Genomic DNA, 23,608 nt, shown 5'->3' with positions numbered 1-23,608 from the left:
ATCCTTTATGAATTTGCCAAGCATACTCTGGATGCTGTCAGCTAAGTTGTGGTGTCAGGCCTAAAATTAACTCCCAGTATTATATGCTTCCTTGACCTGTGTTGAAACTGGCAGGACCTCAAATGGCCTGAGCAGCAGTTCCCCACCTTGCTCTGCTCCAGTGGATAAGGTCTCCTAACCAAACAACCCTTTTTATAAAGGGGACCAGGTATAATTCCTGCTTATCCCTTTGTAGTGAGTTTCAATTCCCTGTCAGCCCTTTGGAGTTATTCAGAAAAGGAAATTGCATCCTTCCATGGAATCCAGGGGCACCTTACCCTCTTGATACTACAAAGCTTGCATACCACAGCTCTTGGTTGTTCACTGTTTTCCAGAGTGTAACTCCATGTAGCCCTGTGTGGAATGTGGTGTCCTCCTATTCCAGGCTGTGGATATATATGATTAATAAGATGCTGCTGATAACATCTGTCCAGTGTCAGGTGCCCTAACCCTAGGCAGAAATCCCACCCTCACCAGTGGAGTGAAAAGGAGGTGATCAGGGCTTCCCTGGTGGCGCAGTAGTTAAGAATCCGCCTGCCAATGCAGGGGACATGGGTTCGAGCCCTGGTCTGGGAAGATCCCACATGCCACGGAGCAACTAAGCCCGCGAGCCACAACCACTGAGCCCTTGTGCCACAACTAGTGAAGCCCACGTGCCTAGAGCCCGTGCTCAATAAGAGAAGCCACTGCCATGAGAAGCCTGTGCACCACAACAAAGAGTAGCCCCCGCTCGCCTCAACCAGAGAAAAGCCTGCGCGCAGCAACAAAGATCCAACACAGCCAAAAATAAAAAGTAAATAAAAATTTTTAAAAAAAAACTATAAAAAAAAGGAGGTGATAAAAATACTTCAACGTGTGGGGAGGTCAGGGAGATGCTTATAGAGTGGGATGGTGAGGTGGTGGTGGCCATGGGCATGTCTAGATATGAGGGATGTGCAGTCTCGAGAGTGATATGTACATGGAGAGGGAGTATGTCTGATGGTCCCAGGTCCCTGGTATTGGGACTTACATGACCTTGATCACACCAGGGGTATTGCCTGGCAGGAGGGTTGGATGCCTCTATGTCAGGCGCACAGTTTAAATATCTGTTTGTGCACCTGTCTCTTGTTGCTGACGGCTGGACCCAGTAGTCATTGGGCCCATAGGGAGACAATAGCACCAATGGCGCCAGGGCCTAGTTTCTCCTCTGACTGGGGAGATTGGGAGGAGGATAGACATAGAATAGATAAATAGGGGAATTGATTGTAGGTCCTCTTGAGAGAGGCTTGTTTGTGATTTCATCTGTCCCAATCAAGACAGGGCAGTGTGATTTTTGAAGATGTGGCCGTGAACTTTTCCTTGGAGGAATGGGGTCTCCCTGATGAAGCTCAGAGATGCCTATACCATGATGTGATGCTGGAGAACTTGGCACTTACAACCTCCCTGGGTAAGGCCCTCAAACCCACCCCTGTGCCCTGAGCTAGTCTCTGCCCTTTCTTTTTATCCATTGGCAAGTCTCCCCTTTTCACATCAGGACCCTGGGCACTGCTTTCTTCCCCAATTCCCGGAGTAGGTGTTGTGGTTGGTAGGGCTGAGGTGTGAGCACTGCTGTCTCTTCTCTTTGACAGATCCAGCACCTGCTACCCCTTGCCTTGCAGGGATGGATCCAGAGTCAGGAGTCTTGTAGGCATGAATCCCACTTTGTTTACCCTCTCCATAGCCAGGTGAATTTTCCAGATCCAAGGCACCTGTGTACCCCAGGTTCTACTTCCTTCACCTAGTTAACATTTCCTCATTCTTGCTTGTGCCAGAAATTGCTGTTACTGACCTGGTCACTGTTATTATATGGACCATGGGCTATTCTTGCAAGATATTCCTCTGAAGTTCTTTTTGTAAGATTTAATTTTATTTCTTGTGCTCTATCTTTTTGGCCAGTGCTAGCTGCTTATCTGCCCTGTCTTTACTTTAGTACTTGAATCATCCAGGTTCTGCGTAGCTGCTCATCAAGGGGGTGATGTGGAGAGGTTCACAGAATAGAAAGGACTCCAGCTACAGCAAGGACTCATACATAGTCTGGCCCTGATAAGTGGCACCTGGGGGAGGGCGTGATGTCAGGGCCGTATACAAATCATGCCAGAAAGCTATTCTCTGACTAGCCTTTTGGTGCCAATCACAGTGGCGGCCACACCTCATTTCTGCCTGTACTTCCCCATTCTTCAGTTAGCCACCTTCTGAACTCTACTACTTGTCACTTTTTATTTCCAACATAGGGCTAATTCTCACCTCCCTGGACTCCATCTCTCAATGCTTTTTCACACTGGTCCATCTACAGTGCTGTCCAACATGGGCCTATACCATTTATGTCATGAGGTGTGCACATTCTTAATCCTTGAACACCAGCTGCTCTGTTGCAGTTGGATTTTCCTGAGCCTGGATACAACCTACTACATAGTACTCATGTGTCACCACCAAACAAGGTCTTGCTGAAAGTTGTTTTCAGAATGAGTTGTAGACCCTGCCTCTTCTCTTTGTGTCACTCCACATGGTCGTGTCCCTCACCTTGTGAGGCCTCCCCCATTCTGTAATCTTTAAAGGCCCAGTGCTGCTAAGCAGCCGCATCCTCAACTTGAACCCAACCACCTTGTCTTGCAAGCAATCCCATGGACTCATCCTTGGATTTGTGAGACACAGATTTGTATTGGGGATTTCTCCTTGCACAGAGTCAACGTGTACGTCTCCAGCATTTCTCTGCTTTCAGGTTGTTGGCATGGAGGAGAGGATGAGGAGGCACTTTCTGAGCAGAGTATCTCTGATCAAGGAAGCTCACAGATCAGAATTGTTAAGGCAGGTCTGTCTCCCCAGAAGGCCAACCTCTATGAGATGTGTGGCCCAATCTTGAGTGACATTTTTCACTTGGCTGAGTACCAGGTAGCATGCTGTGGGCAGAAACTACACGTGTGGGGCGTGTGAGAAACCATTCTATTTCAGAGCAAACCTCCATCACCAAAAGCAGCACACTGGAGAGAAACCACTGAGAAGTGATGTGAGGAGAACATTGTTTGTGAACAGCTGCAAATTCTATGTATCAAGGAAGCCCTTTACCTCTTTGGGGATGTTGGGAAGGACTTCCTGGGCAACTCAGGATTTCTTCACCAACAGGCCACATGCACCTGGGAGAAGTCAAATAGTGGAACTGAGCGTGAGACTCCCTTTCCAAGGGGAAAAAATCATTATAAATGGGGAGACTGCCCAGAAACTTTCAATGGCAAACACACTTGTTCAGCACCAGAGAGTCCTCACTAGAGGAAGATGTTACACATGCAGTGAATGTGGGGAATCATTTAGCAAAAGCTCCCATCTCATTAGACATGAGAGAGTTCACACTGGAGAAAGGCCTTATGAGTGCAGTGAATGTGGGAAATCCTTTAGCCAAAGCTCTAACCTCATCACACACCAGAGAGTTCACAGTGAGAAAAGGCCTTACAATTTGGGGAATATGCTGAATTCTTTACCTACAGCTCTAGTCTCTTAAAACAGTAGACTGTTTACACTGGACCTTGTTAATGCAATGAATACGATAAGGCCATTAGCCCAAGGTTTTGACTCTGGAACCACAGATTTCAGAAGGAAAAAACATCTTACATGTGCAGGGATGTACAATTTCCTTTTTCAGTCTGTCAACACTTGAGATCCCTCCTCGTGGTACCATCTGAATTGAACCTCATACATCCAAACATCTGCAAACATCCCAGGTATGTGGGAGCTGCATTGTACTTTTTAGCCTGCCCAGGTCCCTTGCCAGATTTCTGTCATTGACAGTTTCTGTGGCCGAAGCCATTTCGCCTCTCCCACCTGGCAGGTACTCACAGTGTACAGCATTCACCCACCCCAGTGCGTGCAGGGAAAGAAACCTTGGTTTTTCCCATTCACAGGAGGGATTGTGAGAAGCCTGAGCACTCACTCCTTTCTGATTTCTTTGATGAGTTAAGTCACTGACATGACCCATTTTTGGCCCAAAGGACTCTGCTTGTGACTTGCAAAAATGGACGACCTTATTCAGGGGTATTGTTGGCCTCACATAACTCCTATGATAGGATTTCCTAGCCATCAAGTCACCAATCCAGGAGTAGCTTCCCTCCCATTGCTCTGGTTTGTGCAATTATAAAGGTCTCACTGTTTAAGCCACATTTAATCTTGAGGTTCCATTCACTGTAGGGGATGATTTGAAAACACTTGGGTTCTGCAAACATAAAGGAGTGATCAGCTTTTGTTGGGAATCCCACGCTTTGTGTGCCTTAAACTTAAGGGCACAGTATGATAGCAGATATACCTCTCTCCATTTTGGCCTTGTTTGCATTATTGCCCAAGGCTTCCAAGGAAAGACTACAGAGCTTTCTGGTTCTAATTTGTGGCCTGAGTGCCATATTTTCTTGGTTCAGAGGTCAGCCTGGGGAAGAAGCAATTGTTGTGACAACCGTCCTTGCTTCTGAGAGTAACATGAAATTGTTGTCTTGTTCACAGGGGATATTGCCTTGAGCTCAGCATTAGTGAGGAAAATATTCTCCCAGGTCCTGCAGTAGAGCCATGTGCCCTTATGTGCAGAATTCTGTAGCGTAGCATCACTGATTGTAAGATTGTAGGGGGAATGATAATTGTTACAGAAAACATTGGATTAATAGTGGGAGGAGGACACTATTACAAGCTAGTTGGAATGTGTCTCATTTAAAGGGGCATCCAGGGCTTCCCTGGTGGGGCAGTGGTTGAGAGTCTGCCTGCCAATGCAGGGGACACGGGTTCGGGCCCTGGTCTGGGAGGATCCCGCATGCCGCGGAGCAACTAGGCCCGTGAGCCACAACTACTGAGCCTGCGCGTCTGGAGCCTGTGCTCCGCAACAAGAGAGGTCACGATAGTGAGAGGCCCGCGCACCGCGATGAAGAGTGGCCCCCGCTTGCCGCAACTGGAGAAGGCCCTCGCACAGAAACAAAGACCCAACACAGCCAAAAATAAATAAATAAATTAATTAATTAATTAAAATATTTTAAAAAATAAAAAAATAAAGGGGCATCCACAATGACAGTGTTCCAGTCACTGTGGCTGTGAAGGATGAGCATGTACAGAAATTCTCAGATCTCCTGAATTGTGAAGCTTGTATAGCAGAGGGCATTACAAGAGAAAATAATCTGAAGGTTTTGTGGATTTCTGTAGCCTCTGTGGGCTATCCTCCTCAAGGCCATTTCTGTGCAGACAGAAAAATGAGAATAGAGAGAAGGGATATCTTTTCATCGAGTAATGGACTTTGTGACCCAGACAGTATTCCTGTGGAATCAGGTGGGAACAGTCTTCATTGCTTACTTATATTTTTGACCACTGAGGCAAGGTGACCCTCCCAAGGCGTGAGGCAGAAAGTGGTGAAGTCAATATAGGGGATTTTACAAAAAGAGTAAGAAATCCAGATTTTTATTTTGGATAATATTTTAAAGCTTTTATAAGGTATAAATACATGCAATAAAATGCACATGGTTAAAATATACAATTTGATAAGTTTTGACATTTATATAAATCCATGGAACCACCATCACATACATAATAAACCTATCTACCTTCATATTTACCTTGTTTCATTTATTGATGTTACTCTTACTTCTAGTCAATCATTGATTTATTCTTTACAGTAGATAAGTTTGCATTGTCGAGAATTTTATATGATTAAAGTCATAAAGTGTTTATTCTTTTCCCCTCAGGTGCCCTCATGTGACATATTTATTTTGAGAGTCATCAGTGAGTAGTTCATTTTTTTTATATTGATGAGAAGTATGATGTTCTGAGGATATACCACTATTTGTTTATTCATCTGTTTATCCGTATTTGAGTTGTTTGCAGTTTTTGACTGTTGGAAGTAAAATTGCTGCAGACTCTTGAATATAATTCTATACATGGTTATGTTTCACTTTTCCTGTATTAATACTTTGGGGTGCAGTGCCTGAGTTACAGGGTTAGTGAATGGATGACTTTTTAAAGAATTACCTGTAGTGTGATCTGAAATGGTTGTTTCCTTTTGTATTCCTACCAGAAGAGTTTGGGACTTCCAGTTATTCCATATCATTGCCAATATGTTTAGTCTTTTTAAACTTTTTTTTCTTTTTAATTTGGCTGCATCAGGTCTTAGTTTGTGGCACATGGGATCTTCATTACGGCATGCGGGATCTTGTGATGTGTGGGCTCTTCGTTGCGGCATGTGGGCTTCTCTCTAGTTGTGGTGCACAGGCTCCAGAGAGCGTGGGCTCAGCAGTGGTGGCGCCCTGGCACTCTAGTTGTGTCGTGTGGGTGCTCTAGTTGTGGCATGTGGGCTTAGTTGCCCCACAGCACGTGGGATCTTAGTTCCCCAACCAGGGGTTGAACCCATGTCCCCTGCATTGGAAGGCAGATTGTTAACCACTGGACTGCCAGGGAAGTCCCAAGTCTTTTAATAGGACTTTTTGACCCTTTTAATAAGTGTGTAGCAGTATCTCACTGTGGTTTTAGTTGCATTTATCAGATGTTTTATGACGTGGAGGATTTTTTTCATTTTTAGAATTTTCCACTTGCGTGTCCTCTTTTGGTAAAATGTCTTTTCATAGCTTTTGTCCATTTTAAAATAATTAATTTTGACTATTTCTCTCTTCATTAATAAATAAGATAATGAAACAGTGAAGACTTGAAACTTCATTCTTTAGTGATGTGACTCCTAGCCATAAGAAATAATTATTTTTGAATTCTGAAATACTATTTCCTAAATTTTTTTCTGCTGTACACAGTGCAGTGGCCACATACAGCATATACTTTTTAAAGTTTAATCAGCATTACTAACATATTCTCCATAATCAAGCCAAGATTTGTGTTGTTTGCAGTTTCCCCAGTGTGAATATTCCCACTTCCGTTGATTTAAAACTTCCAATGTGGTATCACTGAACATGGAGTTTGAAAGTTGACAGTAGCACACCAATATATTCTATTTCCACTGTAGTGATACAGTAGCCACAAGCTTCAAGAACATAGAAGAAAAATGTAGTGAAATGAATAAGAAGTTAGAAGTTTATATATATATATATTTTTTTAACACACACACACTGTATTTTATTTTTACAAGAGATAAATAGACTGACACCAAGCATTGTACATGGATGACCACAACAAAAGCAACAATGATTGCAATTACCAAACATGAAACACACTCATACTATGTCATAATATTGACATTCAGTCCAGTAATCCTCCACTGTAACAGCTCCTTTACTTTGCAGTGAAAATTGATTTGTATATTCTTTGCCTCTGAGTCCTTGTGGGATTTTTTTTTTTTTTAATTCAGACAGAAAGTCACAAAAATTATACTCATCCTCATCAGTTCACTCAGTCCCATGTAATTAATTTTTTTTTCATCTTGATCTTTTGTTAGCACTTTTATGAGTTCATCAGTTTTTCATTAGAGTTCTGAAAATGCTTATTCATTCAGTTCAGCAGTACAGTCAGTTACCAGAAACCTGTACTTGTCAGAGTCTTTTCCATGACTTTCTTGAAGATGAAACCCTTTTATAGGAACATATTTGCAAAATCATCAGAGTACACCCAGAACTGTCTGTAAATGACAAAAGACTTAAAAATGACCACGGTTAAAGATTTGATGAAAGTTCATAATAATGCAGTTGACAAGAAAATTAGTTATTTCTGAGATATACATTTTAAAGTAATAACTAGGATTATTACTTATAACATTATACCAGAACATATAAGAATTTTAGAAATTTCATGTAATGTCTGAAACATTTATATTAACATATTTCCATACATATTTCCATACAAATACAAATATAAGATTTTTAGAAATTTCATGTAATGTCTGAAACATTTATATTAACATATTTCCATACAAATAGCCCAATGAAAGTTTAGTATTAGTTGTTTTGTTTGTTATTTTATACTGCAGGTTCTTATTAGGCATCAATTTTATACACATCAGTGTATACATTTCAATCCCAATCGCCCAATTCAGCACACCACCATCCCCGCCCCACCGCAGTTTTCCCCCCTTGGTGTCCATATGTCCATTCTCTACATCTGTGTCTCAACTTCTGCCCTGCAAACTGGCTCATCTGTACCATTTTTCTAGGTTCCACATACATGCATTAATATACGATATTTGTTTTTCTCTTTCTGACTTACTTCACTCTGTATGACAGTCTCTAGATCCATCCACGTCTCAACAAATGACTCAATTTCGTTCCTTTTTATGGCTGAGTAATATTCCATTGTATATATGTACCACAACTTCTTTATCCATTCGTCTGTTGATGGGCATTTAGGTTGCTTCCATGACCTGGCTATTGTAAGTAGTGCTGCAATGAACATTCGGGTGCATGTGTCTTTTTGAATTACAGTTTTCTCTGGGTATATGCCCAGTAGTGGGATTGCTGGGTCATATGGTAATTCTATTTTTAGTTTTTTAAGGAACCTCCATATTGTTCTCCATAGTGGCTGTATCAATTTACATTCCCACCAACAGTGCAAGAGGTTTCCCTTTTCTCCACACCCTCTCCAGCATTTGTTGTTTGTAGATTTTCTGATGATGCCCATTCTAACAGGAGTGAGGTGATACCTCATTGTAGTTTTGATTTGCATTTCTCTAATAATTAGTGATGTTGAGCATCTTTTCATGTGCTTCGTGGCCGTCTGTATGTCTTCTTTGGAGAAGTGTCTATTTAGGTCTTCTGCCCATTTTTGGATTGGGGTGTTTGTTTCTTTAATATTGAGCTGAATGAGCTGTTTATATATTTTGGAGATTAATCCTTTGTCCGTTGATTCATTGGCAAATATTTTCTCCCATTCTGAGGGTTGTCTTTTCGTCTTGTTTATGGTTTCCTTTGCTGTGCAAAAGCTTTGAAGTTTCATTAGGTCCCACTTGTTTATTTTTGTTTTTATTTCCATTACTCTAGGAGGTGGATCAAAAAAGATCTTGCTGTGATTTATGTCAAGCCATTGGTAATTTGATAGGGATTGCATTGAATCTGTAGATTGCTTTGGGTAGTATACTCATTTTCACAATGTTGATTCTTCCAATCCAAGAACATGGTATATCTCTCCATCTGTTGGTATCATCTGTAATTTCTTTCATCAGTGTCTTATAGTTTTCTGCATACACGTCTTTTGTCTCCATAGGTAGGTTTATTCCTAGGTATTTTATTCTTTTTGTTGCAATGGTAAATGGGAGCGTTTCCATAATTTCTCTTTCAGATTTTTCATCATTAGTGTATAGGAATGCAAGAGATTTCTGTGCATTCATTTTGTATCCTGCAACTTTACCATATTCATTAATTAGCTCTAGCAGTTTTCTGGTGGCAGTTTTAGGATTCTCTATGTATAGTATCATGTCATCCACAAACAGTGACAGTTTTACTTCTTCTTTTCCAATTTGTATTCCTTTTATTTCTTTTTCTTCTCTGATTGCCGTGGCTAGGACTTCCAGAACTATGTTGAATAATAGTGGTGAGAGTGGACATCCTTGTCTCGTTCCTGATCTTAGAGGAAATGCTTTCAGTTTTTCACCATTGAGAATGATGTTTGCTGTGGGTTTGTCATATATGGCCTTTATTATGTTGAGGTAGGTTCCCTCTATGCCCACTTTCTGTAGAGTTTTTATCAGAAATAGGTGTTGAATTTTGTCAAAAGCTTTTTCTGCATCTATTGAGATGATCATATGGTTTTTATTCTTCAATTTGTTAATATGGTGTATCACATTGATTGATTTGCATATATTGAAGAATCCTTGCATCCCTGGGATAAATCCCACTTGATCGTGGTGTATGATCCTTTTAATGCGTTGTTGGATTCTGTTTGCTAGTATTTTGTTGAGGATTTTTGCATCTATATTCATCAGTGATATTGGTCTGTAATTTTCTTTTTTTGTAGTGTCTTTTTCTGGTTTTGGTATCAGGGTGATGGTGGCCTCATAGAATGAGTTTGGGAGTGTTCCTTCCTCTGCAATTTTTTGGAAGAGTTTGAGAAGGATGGGTGTTAGCTCTTCTCTAAATATGTGATAGAATTCACCTGTGAAGCCATCTGGTCCTGGACTTTTGTTTGTTGGAAGATTTTTAATCACAGTTTCAATTTCATTACTTGTGATTGGTCTGTTCATATTTTCTGTTTCTTCCTGATTCAGTCTGGGAAGGTTATACCTTTCTAAGAATTTGTCCATTTCTTCCAGGTTGTCCATTTTATTGGCATAAAGTTGCTTGTAGTAGTCTCTTAGGATGCTTTGTATTTCTGCGGTGTCTGTTGTAACTTCTCCTTTTTCATTTCTGATTTTATTGATTTGAGTCCTCTCCCTCTTTTTCTTGATGAGTCTGGCTAATGGCTTATCAATTTTGTTTATCTTCTCAAAGAACCAACTTTTAGTTTTATTGATCTTTGCTATTGCTTTTTTGTTTCTATTTCATTTATTTCTGCTCTGATCTTTATGATTTCTTTCCTTCTGCTAACTTTGGGTTTTGTTTGTTCTTCTTTCTCTAGTTTCTTTAGGTGTAAGGTAAGATTGTTTACTTGAGATTTTTCTTGTTTCTTTAGGTAGGCTTGTATAGCTATAAACTTCCCTCTTAGAACTGCTTTTGCTGCATCCCATAGGTTTTGGGTCGTCGTGTTTTCATTGTCAATTGTCTCTAGGTATTTTTTTATTTCCTCTTTGATTTCTTCAGTGATCTCTTGGTTATTTAGTAACGTATTGTTTAGCCTCCATGTGTTTGTCTTTTTTACGTTTTTTTCCCTGTAATTCATTTCTAATCTCATAGCGTTGTGGTCAGAAAAGATGCTTGATATGATTTCAGTTTTCTTAAATGTACTGAGGCTTGATTTGTGACCCAAGATGTGATCTATCCTGGAGAATGTTCCGTGCGCACTTGAGAAGAACGTGTAATCTGCTGTTTTTGGATGGAATATCCTATATATATCAATTAAATCTATCTGGTCTATTGTGTCATTTAAAGCTTCTGTTTCCTTATTTATTTTCATTTTGGATGATCTGTCCATTGGTGTAAGTGAGGTGTTAAAGTCCCCCACTATGATTGTGTTACTGTCGATTTCCTCTTTTATAGCTGTTAGCAGTTGCCTTATGTATTGAGGTGCTCCTATGTTGGGTGCATATATATTTATAATTGTTATGTCTTCTTCTTGGATTGATCCCTGGATCATTATGTAGTGTCCTTGTCTCTTGTAACATTCTTTATTTTAAAGTCTATTTTATCTGATATGAGTATAGCTACTCCAACTTTCTTTTGATTTCCATTTGCATGGAATATCTTTTTCCATCCCCTCACTTTCAGTCTGTATGTGTCCCTAGGTCTAAAGTGGGTCTCTTGTAGACAGCATATATATGGGTCTTGTTTTTGTATCCATTCAGCCAGTCTATGTCTTTTGGTTGGGGCATTTAATCCATTCACGTTTAAGGTAATTATCAATATGTATGTTCCTATGACCATTTTCTTAATTGTTTTGGGTTTGTTTTTGTAGGTCCTTTTCTTCTCTTGTGTTTCCCACTTAGAGAAGTTTCTTTAGCATTTGTTGTAGAGCTGGTTTGGTGGTGCTGAATTCTCTTAGCTTTTGCTTGTCTGTAAAGCTTTTGATTTCTCCATCAAATCTAAATGAGATCCTTGCCGGGTAGAGTAATCTTGGTTGTAGGTTCTTCCCTTTCATCACTTTAAGTATATCATGCCACTCCCTTCTGGCTTGCAGAGTTTCTGCTAAGAAATCAGCTGTTAACCTTATGGGAGTTCCCTTGTATGTTATTTGTCGTTTTTCCCTTGCTGCTTTCAATAATTTTTCTTTGTCTTTAATTTTTGCCACTTTGATTACTATGTGTCTCGGCGTGTTTCTCCTTGGGTTTATCCTGTATGGGACTCTCTGCGCTTCCTGGACTTGGGTGGCTATTTCCTTTCCCATGTTAGGGAAGTTTTCGACTATAATCTCTTCAAATATTTCCTCTGGTCCTTTCTCTCTCTCTTCTCCTTCTGTGACCCCTATAATACGAATGTTGTTGCGTTTAAAGTTGTCCCAGAGGTCTCTTAGGCTGTCTTCATTTCTTTTCATTCTTTTTTCTTTAGTCTGTTCCGCAGCAGTAAATTCCACCATTCTGTCTTCCAGGTCACTTATCCGTTCTTCTGCCTCAGTTATTCTGCTATTGATTCCTTCTAGTGTAGTTTTCATTTCAGTTATTGTATTGGTCATCTCTGTTTGTTTGTTCTTTAATTCTTCTAGGTCTTTGTTAATCATTTCTTGCATCTTCTCAATCTTTGCCTCCATTCTTATTCCAAGGTCCTGGATCATCTTCACTATCATTATTCTGAATTCTTTTTCTGGAAGGTTGCCTATCTCCACTTCATTTAGTTGTTTTTCTGGGGTTTTTTCTTGTTCCTTCATCTGGTACATAGCCCTCTGCCTTTTCATCTTGTCTATCTTTCTGTAACTGTGGTTTTTGGTCCACAGGCTGCAGGATTGTAGTTTTTCTTGCTTCTGCTGTCTGCCCTCTGGTGGTTGAGGCTATCTAAGAGGCTTGATGGGAGGCTCTGGTGGTGGGTAGAGCTGACTGTTGCTGTGGCGGTCTGAGCTCAGTAAAACCTTAATCCACTTGACTGTTGATGGGTGGGGCTGGGTTCCCTCCCTGTTGCTGTGGTGGTCAGAGCTCAGTAAAACCTTAATCCACTTGACTGTTGATGGGTGGGGCTGGGTTCCCTCCCTGTTGGTTGTTTTGCCTGAGGCAACCCTACACTGGAGCCTACCCATGCTCTTTGGTGGGGTTAATGGCAGACTCTGGGAGGGCTCAGGCCAAGGAGAACTTCCCAGAACCTCTGCTGCCAGTGTCCTTACCCCACGGAGAAACAGAGCCACCACCCGCCTCTACAGGAGACCCCCCAACACCAGCAGGTAGGTCTGGTTCAGTCTCCCCCAGGGTCACTGCTCCTTCCCCTGGGTCCCGATGCACACATTACTTTGTGTGTGCCCTCCAAGGGTGGGGTCTCTGTTTCCCCCAGTCCTATCAAAGTCCTGCAGTCAATTCCCACTAGGCTTCAAAGTCTGATTCTCTAGGAATTCCTCCTCCCGTTGCCGGACCCCCAGGTTGGGAAGCCTGACGTGGGGCTCAGAACCTTCACTCCAGTGGGTGGACTTCTGTGGTATAAGTGTTCGCCAGTCTGTGAGTCACCCACCCAGCAGTTATGGGATTTGATTTTACTCTGATTGCGCCCCTCCTGCCGTCTCACTGTGGCTTCTCTGTCCTTGGACATGGGGTGTCCTCCTTTGTGAAGTCCAGGGTCTTCCTGTCAATGATTGTCCAGCAGCCAGTTGTGATTCTGGTGCTCTCGCAAGAGGGAGTGAGAGCACATCCTTCTACTCCGCCATCTTGGTTAATCCTCTAGAAGTTTTTATATATTTTTAAACAGTTCAATTGTGGTAAAATTACATAAAGTAAACTGCACATATTTTTAATGTACATTTTAATGGTTTGACACGTGCTTACAACTGAAACCAAAATTTTCCTGTTACTCATTTTAACTCAGCCTTCTCCACATATAAAATTACTGATACAATGACATATCATTTGTTATTTCTAATATAAACAAAAATGGAAAACATTGTATTAGGAAGCTGGATGAACCCCTTTCCAATCTGCCACCATTATTTATCATTTCTTGGCCATTGTTTCATTCATCTTCGTATATGCTAGTGGATTATTCTACTTTTAATTCCAGACATAACATGATGCATAACCTCTTCAGGATGCATTTTTAGAAATTGAGTGCTCCTTCATAACTCTAATAACTATCACATAAAATGAAAACACTTAAGAATTTGGAAGTATGCTCAGTTTTCTCAACTGTCTCAAAAATGTATTTAAGGCAGATTAATTACGGTCAGGATCCAAAATGTATTCTTAGGGTTTTTGGTAGCTGTGTCGCACTAAGTCTCTTAACCTTTAAGTCTCACTTGCCATTTTTATTCTTATTTGTTGATCAGAATTAGGCAGATTATAGATGTGGTTTATTGAACCTCTGATACTGTTTAACTGATCACCCTTTCCCCATAATCCTGTGCAGTAGATATTAATGAGGTAGGTGATTGAAGTTTGGTCCCAGCAAAGTGTGTGATGGTGACTATTGGGTAAATAAATCTCTGGACTCAGAAATCCTCTCCTCAAAGGTGGTAGTGACAGAAAACACTTTTATTTTTTAGTAAGCATTAAACCAGAGTTTGATGTGTATCACAGGTCATATGCTAAGAAATTGCAAAGGCTGAAAAAAAACTCCACCTTATGTAGCTAAGCAGATACAACTCATTACATACATGTTTTGACGATAATAACTAGTCACCTAGCTCTAGTACCTGTGCCATGCTCAGTCACTGGCTGAGAACAGCTTGCTGAGAATGGCTTTTGGAATGCTCTGGTGGCTTCCAAGGCAGCACAGCTGGGGGCTGTTGGCCAGCTACACTCCTCAGAGCAGGATACATTGAAAAGGAAGAACTGAGCAGCATACTCTCATGGCTGCCCAGAACTGAAACTATATGGATAATATTTGATTAATTTTAAATATGGTTTGGTCAGAGCAAAGAGGCAACAGAATAATCCTTTGGTAGGTCTCTCTCAAATTCTTAAACTTCCATCTGATTCCTTATCTTAAAACCATCAAAGTAGGTCTACTCTAAAAGTAAGAAATAGGCCCAGAAAACAAACAAAAAAATAGTCAGGAGAATTTGACAGTACCACTCGTCACACATGGTTCTTCTTCTAAATTTATCTGGCAATTGGGGTGACTATTGTGAAAGGAAAGTAAAATGGAGTCGATATTGCTCAGGGCTGTCTAAAATGGAGCCGGGAATCTATTAAGGAAGTGTGACTTATGCACCTCTCAGCCTGGATGGAGTCTGATCTTTTGACTACTTATTGTCCTAATGAGGCCATCCAGAACATCTGCCAGAACGTCAAGATTCTTCTCAAACCCTCATCCTAAAATAACTCATGACAGCCTGTCTACTTATCAGACCCAAACCCTAAAATAACTCCTGATTGCTTAAGGACAAATAGTTCCTAAATTGCATCAGACTCAATCACAATTCTCAAGAGGCAGCTTTAACAAACTCAGAGCTCTTTGTCTTTGTAAGCCCCTTACTCTCTTCTCCTGGAACATCTTTTGGGGTTACCTGAATCTGTGTCTCCTGAATTGCAGACTCCAAATAAACTCTTTTTTTAATAACGGGTTTTTTTGTTTTTTTGGTTTGGGGTTTTTTGGCCATGTTGGGTTTTCATTGCTGCGCGCAGGCTTTCTCTGGTTGTGGCAAGTGGGGGCTATTCTTCGCTGTGGTGTGTGGGCTTCTCATAGTAGCTTGTCTTGTTGCAGAGCATGGGCTGTAGGCACGCGGACTTCAGTAGCTGTGGCTTGCAGGCTCTAGAGTGCAGGCTCAGTAGTTGTGGCGCATGGACTTAGTTGCTTTGTGGCTTGTGGGATCTTCCCGGACCAGGGCTTGAACCCACGTCCCCTGCATTGGCAGGTGGATTCTTAACCACTGCGCCACCAGGGAGGTCCCTAAACTCTTCTTATTTGCAGCCTCCTATATTGTTTTTTGGTTGGCATTACATGGTGTCAGAAGTGGGATACAGAGCGACCTGGAAAAGCCCTCACCAACTCTTATCTAACGCTGCCTTGGATTCAGTTAAGGTGCCTGCAAGAGCCTGTTATGCTTTATCATCTTCTTGGTGATCCCAGATCGTGGTGGTGAGTCCTCCTGTACCTAAGCCACCCATGTTGGTAGAAGTTCTAGTTTATTTGGGTGTCCTCTATTGCTGGCTTCTGTCCTCTAGGATTTTGTTTCCTGTTTTGAGTGGCCTCCAGCATTTTGCTTCCTGTTTGTTTTTTGGGGTTTTTTTATTTTATTGAAATATAGTTGATTTACAGTGTTGTGTTAATTTCTTCTGTGCAGCAAAGTGACTCAGTTATATATATATGTATAATCTTATTCATATTCCTTTCTATTGTGGTTTGTCACAGGATATTGAGTATAGTTCCCTGTGCTATATAATAGGACCTTGTTGTTTATCCATCCTTTATAATAGTTTGCCTCTGCTAATCCCATACCCCCAATCCTTCCCTCTACTACCCACCCTCTGCCTTGGCAACCACACGTCTATTCTCTATGTCTGTGAGTCTGTTTTTCTTTTGTAGCATACCCATTCCACAGGCAGGGAAACTGAGTCTCCAGAACCAGGGGACAGTCCTGCTGCTAGGAAGAGGCAGATCAGAGACCTGAACCCCTTTGGCAGAAGTATCTCAGGGTGCCTCCTATGTATACAGGTGCCCTGAGCAGTTCCCTGCTGGCTGAAGACACAGGTGCAGCCTCCAGGTAGGACCCCAAGTAGGGATCCGAGCTTCTCTGGGAAGAGCCCCCTGATGGGCCAGGGCCCCTCAGCCCCTGGAACTCTCTCCTGTTGTTGCAGCCTCCCCAAGGGCACTGCCACCACTCTCCAGGGTATCAGGACTCCAACAGCTACCTCCTTGGGGGCCTTACTATGGGCCCGGCCCTATGCATCCTCCCAGAGCCCCTGAGGCAGCTCCATCATTAGCCCCGTTTTGCACTGGGGGAAACTGAGGATGTGTGGGACTGGAGGGGGTATCTCTTACTGTAACCCCAGCAGAGGTGAGGATGGAAAAATCAATCGCAGCCTCACCCACTGTGTCCCCCCTTCCCTCTGGCCTGGTTCCACCCCAAGAAACCTCTCCTTATTCCCTCTGGCTCCTCTTAGGAGCCTTCTCAACCTCTTCCCTGTTGCCCTGCAGGTCCTCTCCCAGATGCTGATGGTCCCTGTGTTAACTTGCTAAGGTTGACAAAACATGGCACCATAGTCTGGGTGCTTTAAACAACAGAAAATTATTTCCTCACAATACCAGAGGGTAGAAGTCTGGGATCAAGAGGTTAACAGTGGTTTCTTCGGAGGCTTGTAAATAGCTGTCCTCTTCCTCTGTCTTTACATGGTCTTCCCTCTGACATGGCTCCCCACCCCTGCAGGCATGCAGCACCTTCACCAGGTGTCACCCCAAACACATGACTGGCCCTTGCTGCCACATGTGAGTCATCCCAAGGCTGTTGGTCTTCCTACTAACATCACCTCAGGGCATCTTCTCCAATCAGTGCCCCATTACTCAACTGTCACTGTTGTGGACATTGGAAGAGATGCTAAGGACTAAGAATATCTGCTGTAACCCTCCCCAGTCCCTGTCCCCATGGTTCTTCCTCTCACTCCCTCCAGCTGGTGAATTTGGTCCTCCCGAACACTCTAGGTAAAAAGCAAACCAGTGACTGCTAATCCCTAAGAATATTCCTGCTCCCTCCTGGGGAACTAAACTTGACCACCATTCCCTGAATGGGCTAGATGAAGTCTGGCCTGTCTTGTAAATCCTGCATCATTCACATATGACAGGATGACAGTGTCCCACACTTGTTACACTGTGTCCCCAGATATATATAGGCAGGTCATATCCAATACCTGAAACGGTTTGTTTCCAGACTGTGTTATGGTGTGGTAGCAAAACACAGTCACACTATTTGTGTTTCTAGGTGTGTCACATACAAATTATTTTATTTGACAAATACACACGTAAAAAACAAAAGATTTACTTCTCCCTGTTGAAAATGGGGAAAGAGATTTCCTTCCTCTCCCTCAGACCATTTACCTTAGAAAACTTGTAGGAACTGTCTCATCTCTTTTAAAATGCATGTCTTTGAAGACTAGAGAGGCCTTTTTTCAGCTCGTCTTTTTTTTTCTTCCAGTTTTAGGACTCAGAAATGTCTTTCTCAAGAACCTGCTTTCTCCTCAAACTGCAGACATCAGGGAGTTAGCTCATTTATCAGTTCTTGTGCAAGGATAGGAGTCTCATCTTAGTGGATGCTGTGCTCCAACTTAAAAAACTACCTCCTATTACAAAGATGAGAAGTTTGTGTTTCCTGTGGCTAAAACCAATAAGCAAACACAGATAGTCACCCCAATTACCAGGTAAAATTACGACTCTGTGTGACAAATGGTACTGTCAACTCCTCTTACTTGAGGACTAGTTATTGTTTATCTTGAATATACATGTGCAGTGGGTTGTATCTGTTTGGATAAATAGGGGAGTTAGGTTTTTTCTGTCTTTGCAGTTTCCTAGTGGATTGCCTGTGATGCACGAGTAGTTTGCTTTAATGCTTATTCAATAATAAAAGTGGTTTTCTGTCTCTACTACCATTGTGGAAAGGGTTACCAGGTTGGGAGAAATTTTTGTTTTTACTTCCCTGACAGTCATCATCAGGCACCTGTCTGCAGGGATCAAACCTCATCACCCATCTCGTCAACATCTAGTATACAGGATATATGGGGGGAGGGTGACCAGTTGAACAGTATTAGAGACTCATTAAGACCCATCTTGAATGTGCCAAATTCTGATGAACCAATGACAGCAAATTATGAGAAACAAATAAGAATTTTAAAAGATAAGTGGACCCCACATGTTCAGAGATGTGAGACACAGCTACTGAACCCTGTAAGGATATATTTTGGATTCTGATTGCAACTAAATTGACTTAAGAAACAAACACGTTTTTGAGACAATTCAGCATTGATACAATATTTATATTTTTTTGGTAACTATTGTGTTATGAAAAATCTATTCTGAAGAGATTATGCATTAAATGATACCATGTCTAGAATTAGTACAGTAGTTCCCCCTTATCTGCAGCAGATGTGTTCCAAGACCTCCAAGTAGATGTCTGAAACTACAGATAGTACTGAACCCTATATGTACTGTTTTTTCCTAAATATACATACCTGTGATAAAGATTATAACAATAGCTGTAATCAAAGTTAAGTGAATGTGGTATCTCTCTCTCTCAAAATAGTTTATTGTACTGTAGTCGCCCTTTTTGTGATGATGTGAGATGATACAATGCCTATGTGGATTCACTGGACAAAGGGATGATTCATGCTGTGGGTGGGACGAAGAGGGCAGTGAGAGATTGCAGCATACTGAAAGACACGCAATTTAAAACTCAAGACTTGTTTATTTCTGGAGTTCTCCATTTAATATTTGCAGACCTTAGTTGACCTTGGGTCACTGAAACCCCAAAAAGCAAATCTGTGAATAAGGGAGAGACTGTGGTAAACTAATGCACTGGTGTAAACAGGGATAGATGAAATAAGAATGGCCATGAAATGATGGAAGATGGGGATGGATTCATCTGGTTTCATAACAGTCTCTTTTTTTTTCATAACAGTTTTTTTCATAACAAAAATATATATGTCCTTCTATCAGTAATTTTATATGCTGAGAAGGATAAATTTTAAAAGGCAGGAGGAAACTTGGTTTCAGGGTTGTAAGCATGCACCAATAGATCAAAAGGTAGATTTTAAGTATGTGTGGTTTAAACTGTTTTCAATGTATAGTATGTCATCTGCAAACACTGACAGTTTTACTTCTTCCTTTCCATTTGGATTCCTTTTATTTCGTTTTCTTCTCTGATTGCTGTGGCAAGAACTTCCAATACTATGTTAAACAAAAGTGACAAGAGTGGGCATCCTTGTCTTGTTCTTCATATTAGAGGAAATGCTTTTAGCTTTTCACCATTGAGTATGATGTTATCTGTGGGCTTATATATGGCCTTTATTATGTTGAGGTATGTTCCCTTTATGCCCATTTTCTGGAGAGTTTTGATCATAAATGGATGTCAAATTTTGTCAAAAGCTTTCTCTGCATCTATTAAAATGAAATGTTTTTATTCTTTAATTGTTATTGTGGTGTATCACATTGATTTGTGGATATTGAAAAATCCTTCCATCCCTGGGATAAATTCCATTTGATCATGGTGTATGATCCTTTTGATGTACTGTTGGCTTCAACTTGCTAATATTTTGTTGAGGATTTTTGCATCTATGTTCATCAGTGATATTGACCTGTAATTTTCCTTTTTTGTAATACCTTTGGTTTTGCTAGCAGGGTGATGCTTGCCTGGTAGAATGAGTTTGGAAGCATTCTTTCCTCTGCAGTTTTTTGGGAATAGTTTGAGAAGGATAGGTGTTAACTCTTCTCTAAATTTTTGGTAGAATTCACCTGTGAAGCCATCTGGTCTTGGACTTTGGTTTGCTGGGTGTTTTAAAACTAGTGATTGAATTTCCTTACTGGTAACTGCTCTGTTCACATTTTCTATTTCTTCCTGGTTCTTGGGAGATTGTAACTTTCTAAGAATTTGTCCATTTCTTCTATGTTGTCCATTTTATTGACATATAGTTGTTTGTAGTAGCCTCTTATGATCCTTTGTATTTTCATGGTGTCAGTTTAACTTCTCCTTTTTCATTTCTGATTTTATTGATTTGAGCCCTCTCGCCTTTTTTCTTGATGAGTTTGGCTAAAGGTTTATATATTTTATTTATCTTTTCAAAGAACCAGCTTTTGGTTTCATTGATCTTTTCTATTTTTTATTTTTTTGTCTCTATTTCATGTCTTTCTGCTCTGATCTTTATGATTTCTTTTCCTTCTACTAACTTTTCGTTTTGTTCTTTCTCTAATTCCATTAGGTATAAGGTTAGATTATTTGAGATTTTTCTTGTTTCCAGAGGTAAGATTGTATTGTTATAAACTTCCCTCTTAGAATTGCTTTTGCTGCATCCCATATGTTTTGGATCTTCGTGCTTTTGTTCTTTCTTTTTCATTTCTGCCTAGTTTTTTTTGTTTGTTTCTTTCTTTGCTGCACTGTGCGGCTTGTGGGATCTTAGTTCACTGACCAGGGATCGAACCCAGGCCCTTGACAGTGAAAGCGTGGAGTCCTAACCACTGGGCCACCAGGGAATTCTCTGTCTCTAGGTATTTTTTGATTTCCTCTTTGATTTCTTCAGTGATCCATTGGTTGTTTAGTAGCATATTGTTTAGCTTCCACATGTTTGTGTTTTTTACAGTTATTTTCTTGTAGTGGATTTCTAATCTCATAATGTCGTGATTGGAAAAGATGCTTGATATGATTTCAGTTTTCTTAAATTTACCAAGGCTTGCTTTGTGGCCCACCATATTATTAATCCTGGAGAATGTTCCATGTGCATTTGAAAAGAATGTGTATTCTGCTGCTTGTGGTTGGAATGCTTTATAAATATCAATTAAGTCCATCTGGTCTAATGTGTCATTTAAGGCCGGTGTTTCCTTACTGATTTACTTTATGGGTGATCTGTCCATTGATGAAAGTGGGGTGTTAAAGTCCCCCACTATTGTGTTACTGTTGATTTCTCCTTTTATGGCTGTTAGTATTTTCCTTATATATTGAGGTGCTTCTATGTTGAGTGCATATATATTTGCAGTTGTTATATCTTCTTCTTGATTGATCCCTTGATCATTATGTGGTGTCCTTCTTTGACTCTTATAACAGTCTTTATTTTAACGTCTGTTTTGTCTGATGTGAGTATTGCTATTCCAGCTTTCTTTTGATTTCCATTTGCATGGAATACCTTTTTCAATCTCCTCACTTTCAGTCTGTATGTGTCCCTAGATCTGAAGTGGCTCTCTTGTAGACAGCATATATACTGGTCTTGTTTTTGTATCCATTCAGCCAGTCTATGTCTTTTCGTTGGAGCATTTAATCCGTTTACGTTTAAGGTAATTATCAATATGTATGTTCTTATTGCTGTTTTGTTAATTGTTTGGATTTGTTTTTGTAGGTCTTTTTTCTCCCCTTCCTCTTTTGTTCTCTTCTCTTGTGATTTACTGAGACATCTTTTTTTTTGGCAGTCCTGTGTGGCTTGTAGGATCTTAGTTCACTGACCAGAGATTGAACCTGGGCCCACATCAGTGAAAGCGCTGAGTCCTAACCACTGGATAGCCAGGGAACTCCCTCTTCTCTTGTGATCTGATGACTAACTTTAATGTTGTGTTTGGATTCCTTTTTTTTTTTTGGTGTGTGTATCTATTGTAGATTTTTGGTTTGTGATTACCATGAGATTTGATATAGCAGTCTATATATAAACAAGATTGTTTTGTTGCTGCTCTTTTTATTTTTTTATTTTTTATTTTTTATTTTTTTTATTTTTATTTTTTTCAGTATTAAGTAGTGTTTATTCAGTGAATGCAAGATTGGTTTAACAGTTGACAGTCAATTAATGTAATTCACTGCATTAACAGAATGAGGGAAGAATCATAAGATTGTTTCAATGTGGTAGAAAAAAAATGATAAAGTTTTACTCCCATTTGTTATAAGCTTATGTCATAAAATTGGTATGGAACTTCTTTAATTGGATATTTAAAAATAAACTAGCACATAGGTATTTAAAAATAAACTAGCACAAATATCAGACTATTGAAAAACTGAAAATTTAGCAAATTAGAAATGAGTCAAGGATATCTTCTATCACCATTTATTTTCAATGTTAAAAGCTCTGTTTAGGGTCAGGAAGAAAGAAAAATAAATAAAAGTTATAAAGATGGGAAACCAAAAATAAATTTTCATTTTTTTCATAGGCAACTTAAGTTTTACCTAGAAAATCCAAAAGAACCCAGTGATTAGTTATTAGAATGAGTTTAGCTATCTTCTGGATACAAGATTTTTTTTTTAATTATAGTTACTTCTGTGATTATTTATAGAATGTCTTTTTTTTAAATTATATCTCAAAGCTCTTAATTTTTATTTTTATTTATATATTTTTTTTGGCTGTGTTGGGTCTTCGTTTCTGTGCGAGGGCTTTCTCTAGTTTTGGCAAGCGGGGGCCACTCTTCATCATGGTGCGCAGGCCTCTCACTGTCGCGGCCTCTCTTTGTTGCGGAGCACAAGCTCCAGACGCGCAGGCTCAGTGGTTGTGGCTCACGGGCCCAGTTGCTCCGCGGCATGTGGGATCTTCCCAGACCAGGGCTCGAACCCATGTCCCCTGCATTGGCAGGCAGATTCTCAACCGCTATGCCACCAGGGAAGCCCTGTTGCTGCTCTTTTAATTTCAAATGCATCTCCAGTATCCTGTGTTTGTACTCTCCTCATGATTGCTGGTTTTGATATCATATTTGTGTTTGGTTGCTTTCCTACTTTTTCTTTATGTTTGCCTTTACCAGTGAGTTTTTCCATTCATAATTTTCTTGTTTCTAGTTGAGGCCTTTTTCTTTTCTTTTCTTTTTTTCCCCACCTAGAGAAGTTCCTTTAGCATTTGTTGCAAAGCTGGTCCGGTGCTGCTGAATTCTCTTAGCTTTTGCTTGTCTGTAAAGCTTTTGAATTCTCCTTCGAATCTGAATGAGATTGCTGGGTAGAGTATTCTTGGTTGTGGGTTCTTCCCTTTCATCACTTTCAGTATATGGTTCCACTACCTTCTGGCCTGCAGAGTTTCCATTGAAAAATTAGCTGATACCTTATGGGAATTCCATTGTATGTTATTTGTTGCTTTTCCCTTGTTGCTTTTCATTTTTTATCTTTGTCTTTAATTTTTGTCAGTTTGACTGCTATGTGTCTCAGCATGTTCCTCCTTCGGTTTATCTTGACTGGGGCTCTCTGCGCTTCCTGGACTTGGGTGACTGCATCCTTTCCCATGTTAGGG

At 40.5% G+C, this 23,608-nt stretch overlaps 1 protein-coding gene across 10 annotated transcripts in view; it reads left to right on the top strand.

Annotated features, from left to right (window-relative positions):
* LOC132352992 (zinc finger protein 551-like) overlaps window positions 1-23,608 on the top strand; it is an 80,407-nt gene that overhangs the window by 36,991 nt on the left and 19,808 nt on the right. For 3 of the 10 annotated variants that reach the window (XR_009498907.1, XM_059903812.1, XM_059903811.1), the window contains exon 4: window positions 5,760-5,796. The exons of 1 other annotated variant lie outside the window; for it this stretch is intronic. Coding sequence is in view for 2 of the 9 variants with exons in the window: in XM_059903812.1 (XP_059759795.1) it covers window positions 5,760-5,796 (37 nt within the window). In the remaining 7 variants the exon portion in view is untranslated. Of the gene's footprint in view, window positions 1-1,334; window positions 1,466-4,802; window positions 5,546-5,759; window positions 5,797-15,635; window positions 15,656-23,608 lie in introns of those variants that run through there. 6 more of the 10 variants (XR_009498910.1, XR_009498909.1, XR_009498911.1 and 3 more) reach the window with 4 other exon arrangements.

Source organism: Balaenoptera ricei, chromosome 19, assembly GCF_028023285.1.
Source record: "Balaenoptera ricei isolate mBalRic1 chromosome 19, mBalRic1.hap2, whole genome shotgun sequence".
NCBI classification, from domain to species: Eukaryota; Metazoa; Chordata; class Mammalia; order Artiodactyla; family Balaenopteridae; genus Balaenoptera; species Balaenoptera ricei.
The sequence above is the reverse complement of the archived record's forward strand: the minus strand, read 5'-3'. Positions and strand labels throughout refer to the sequence as shown.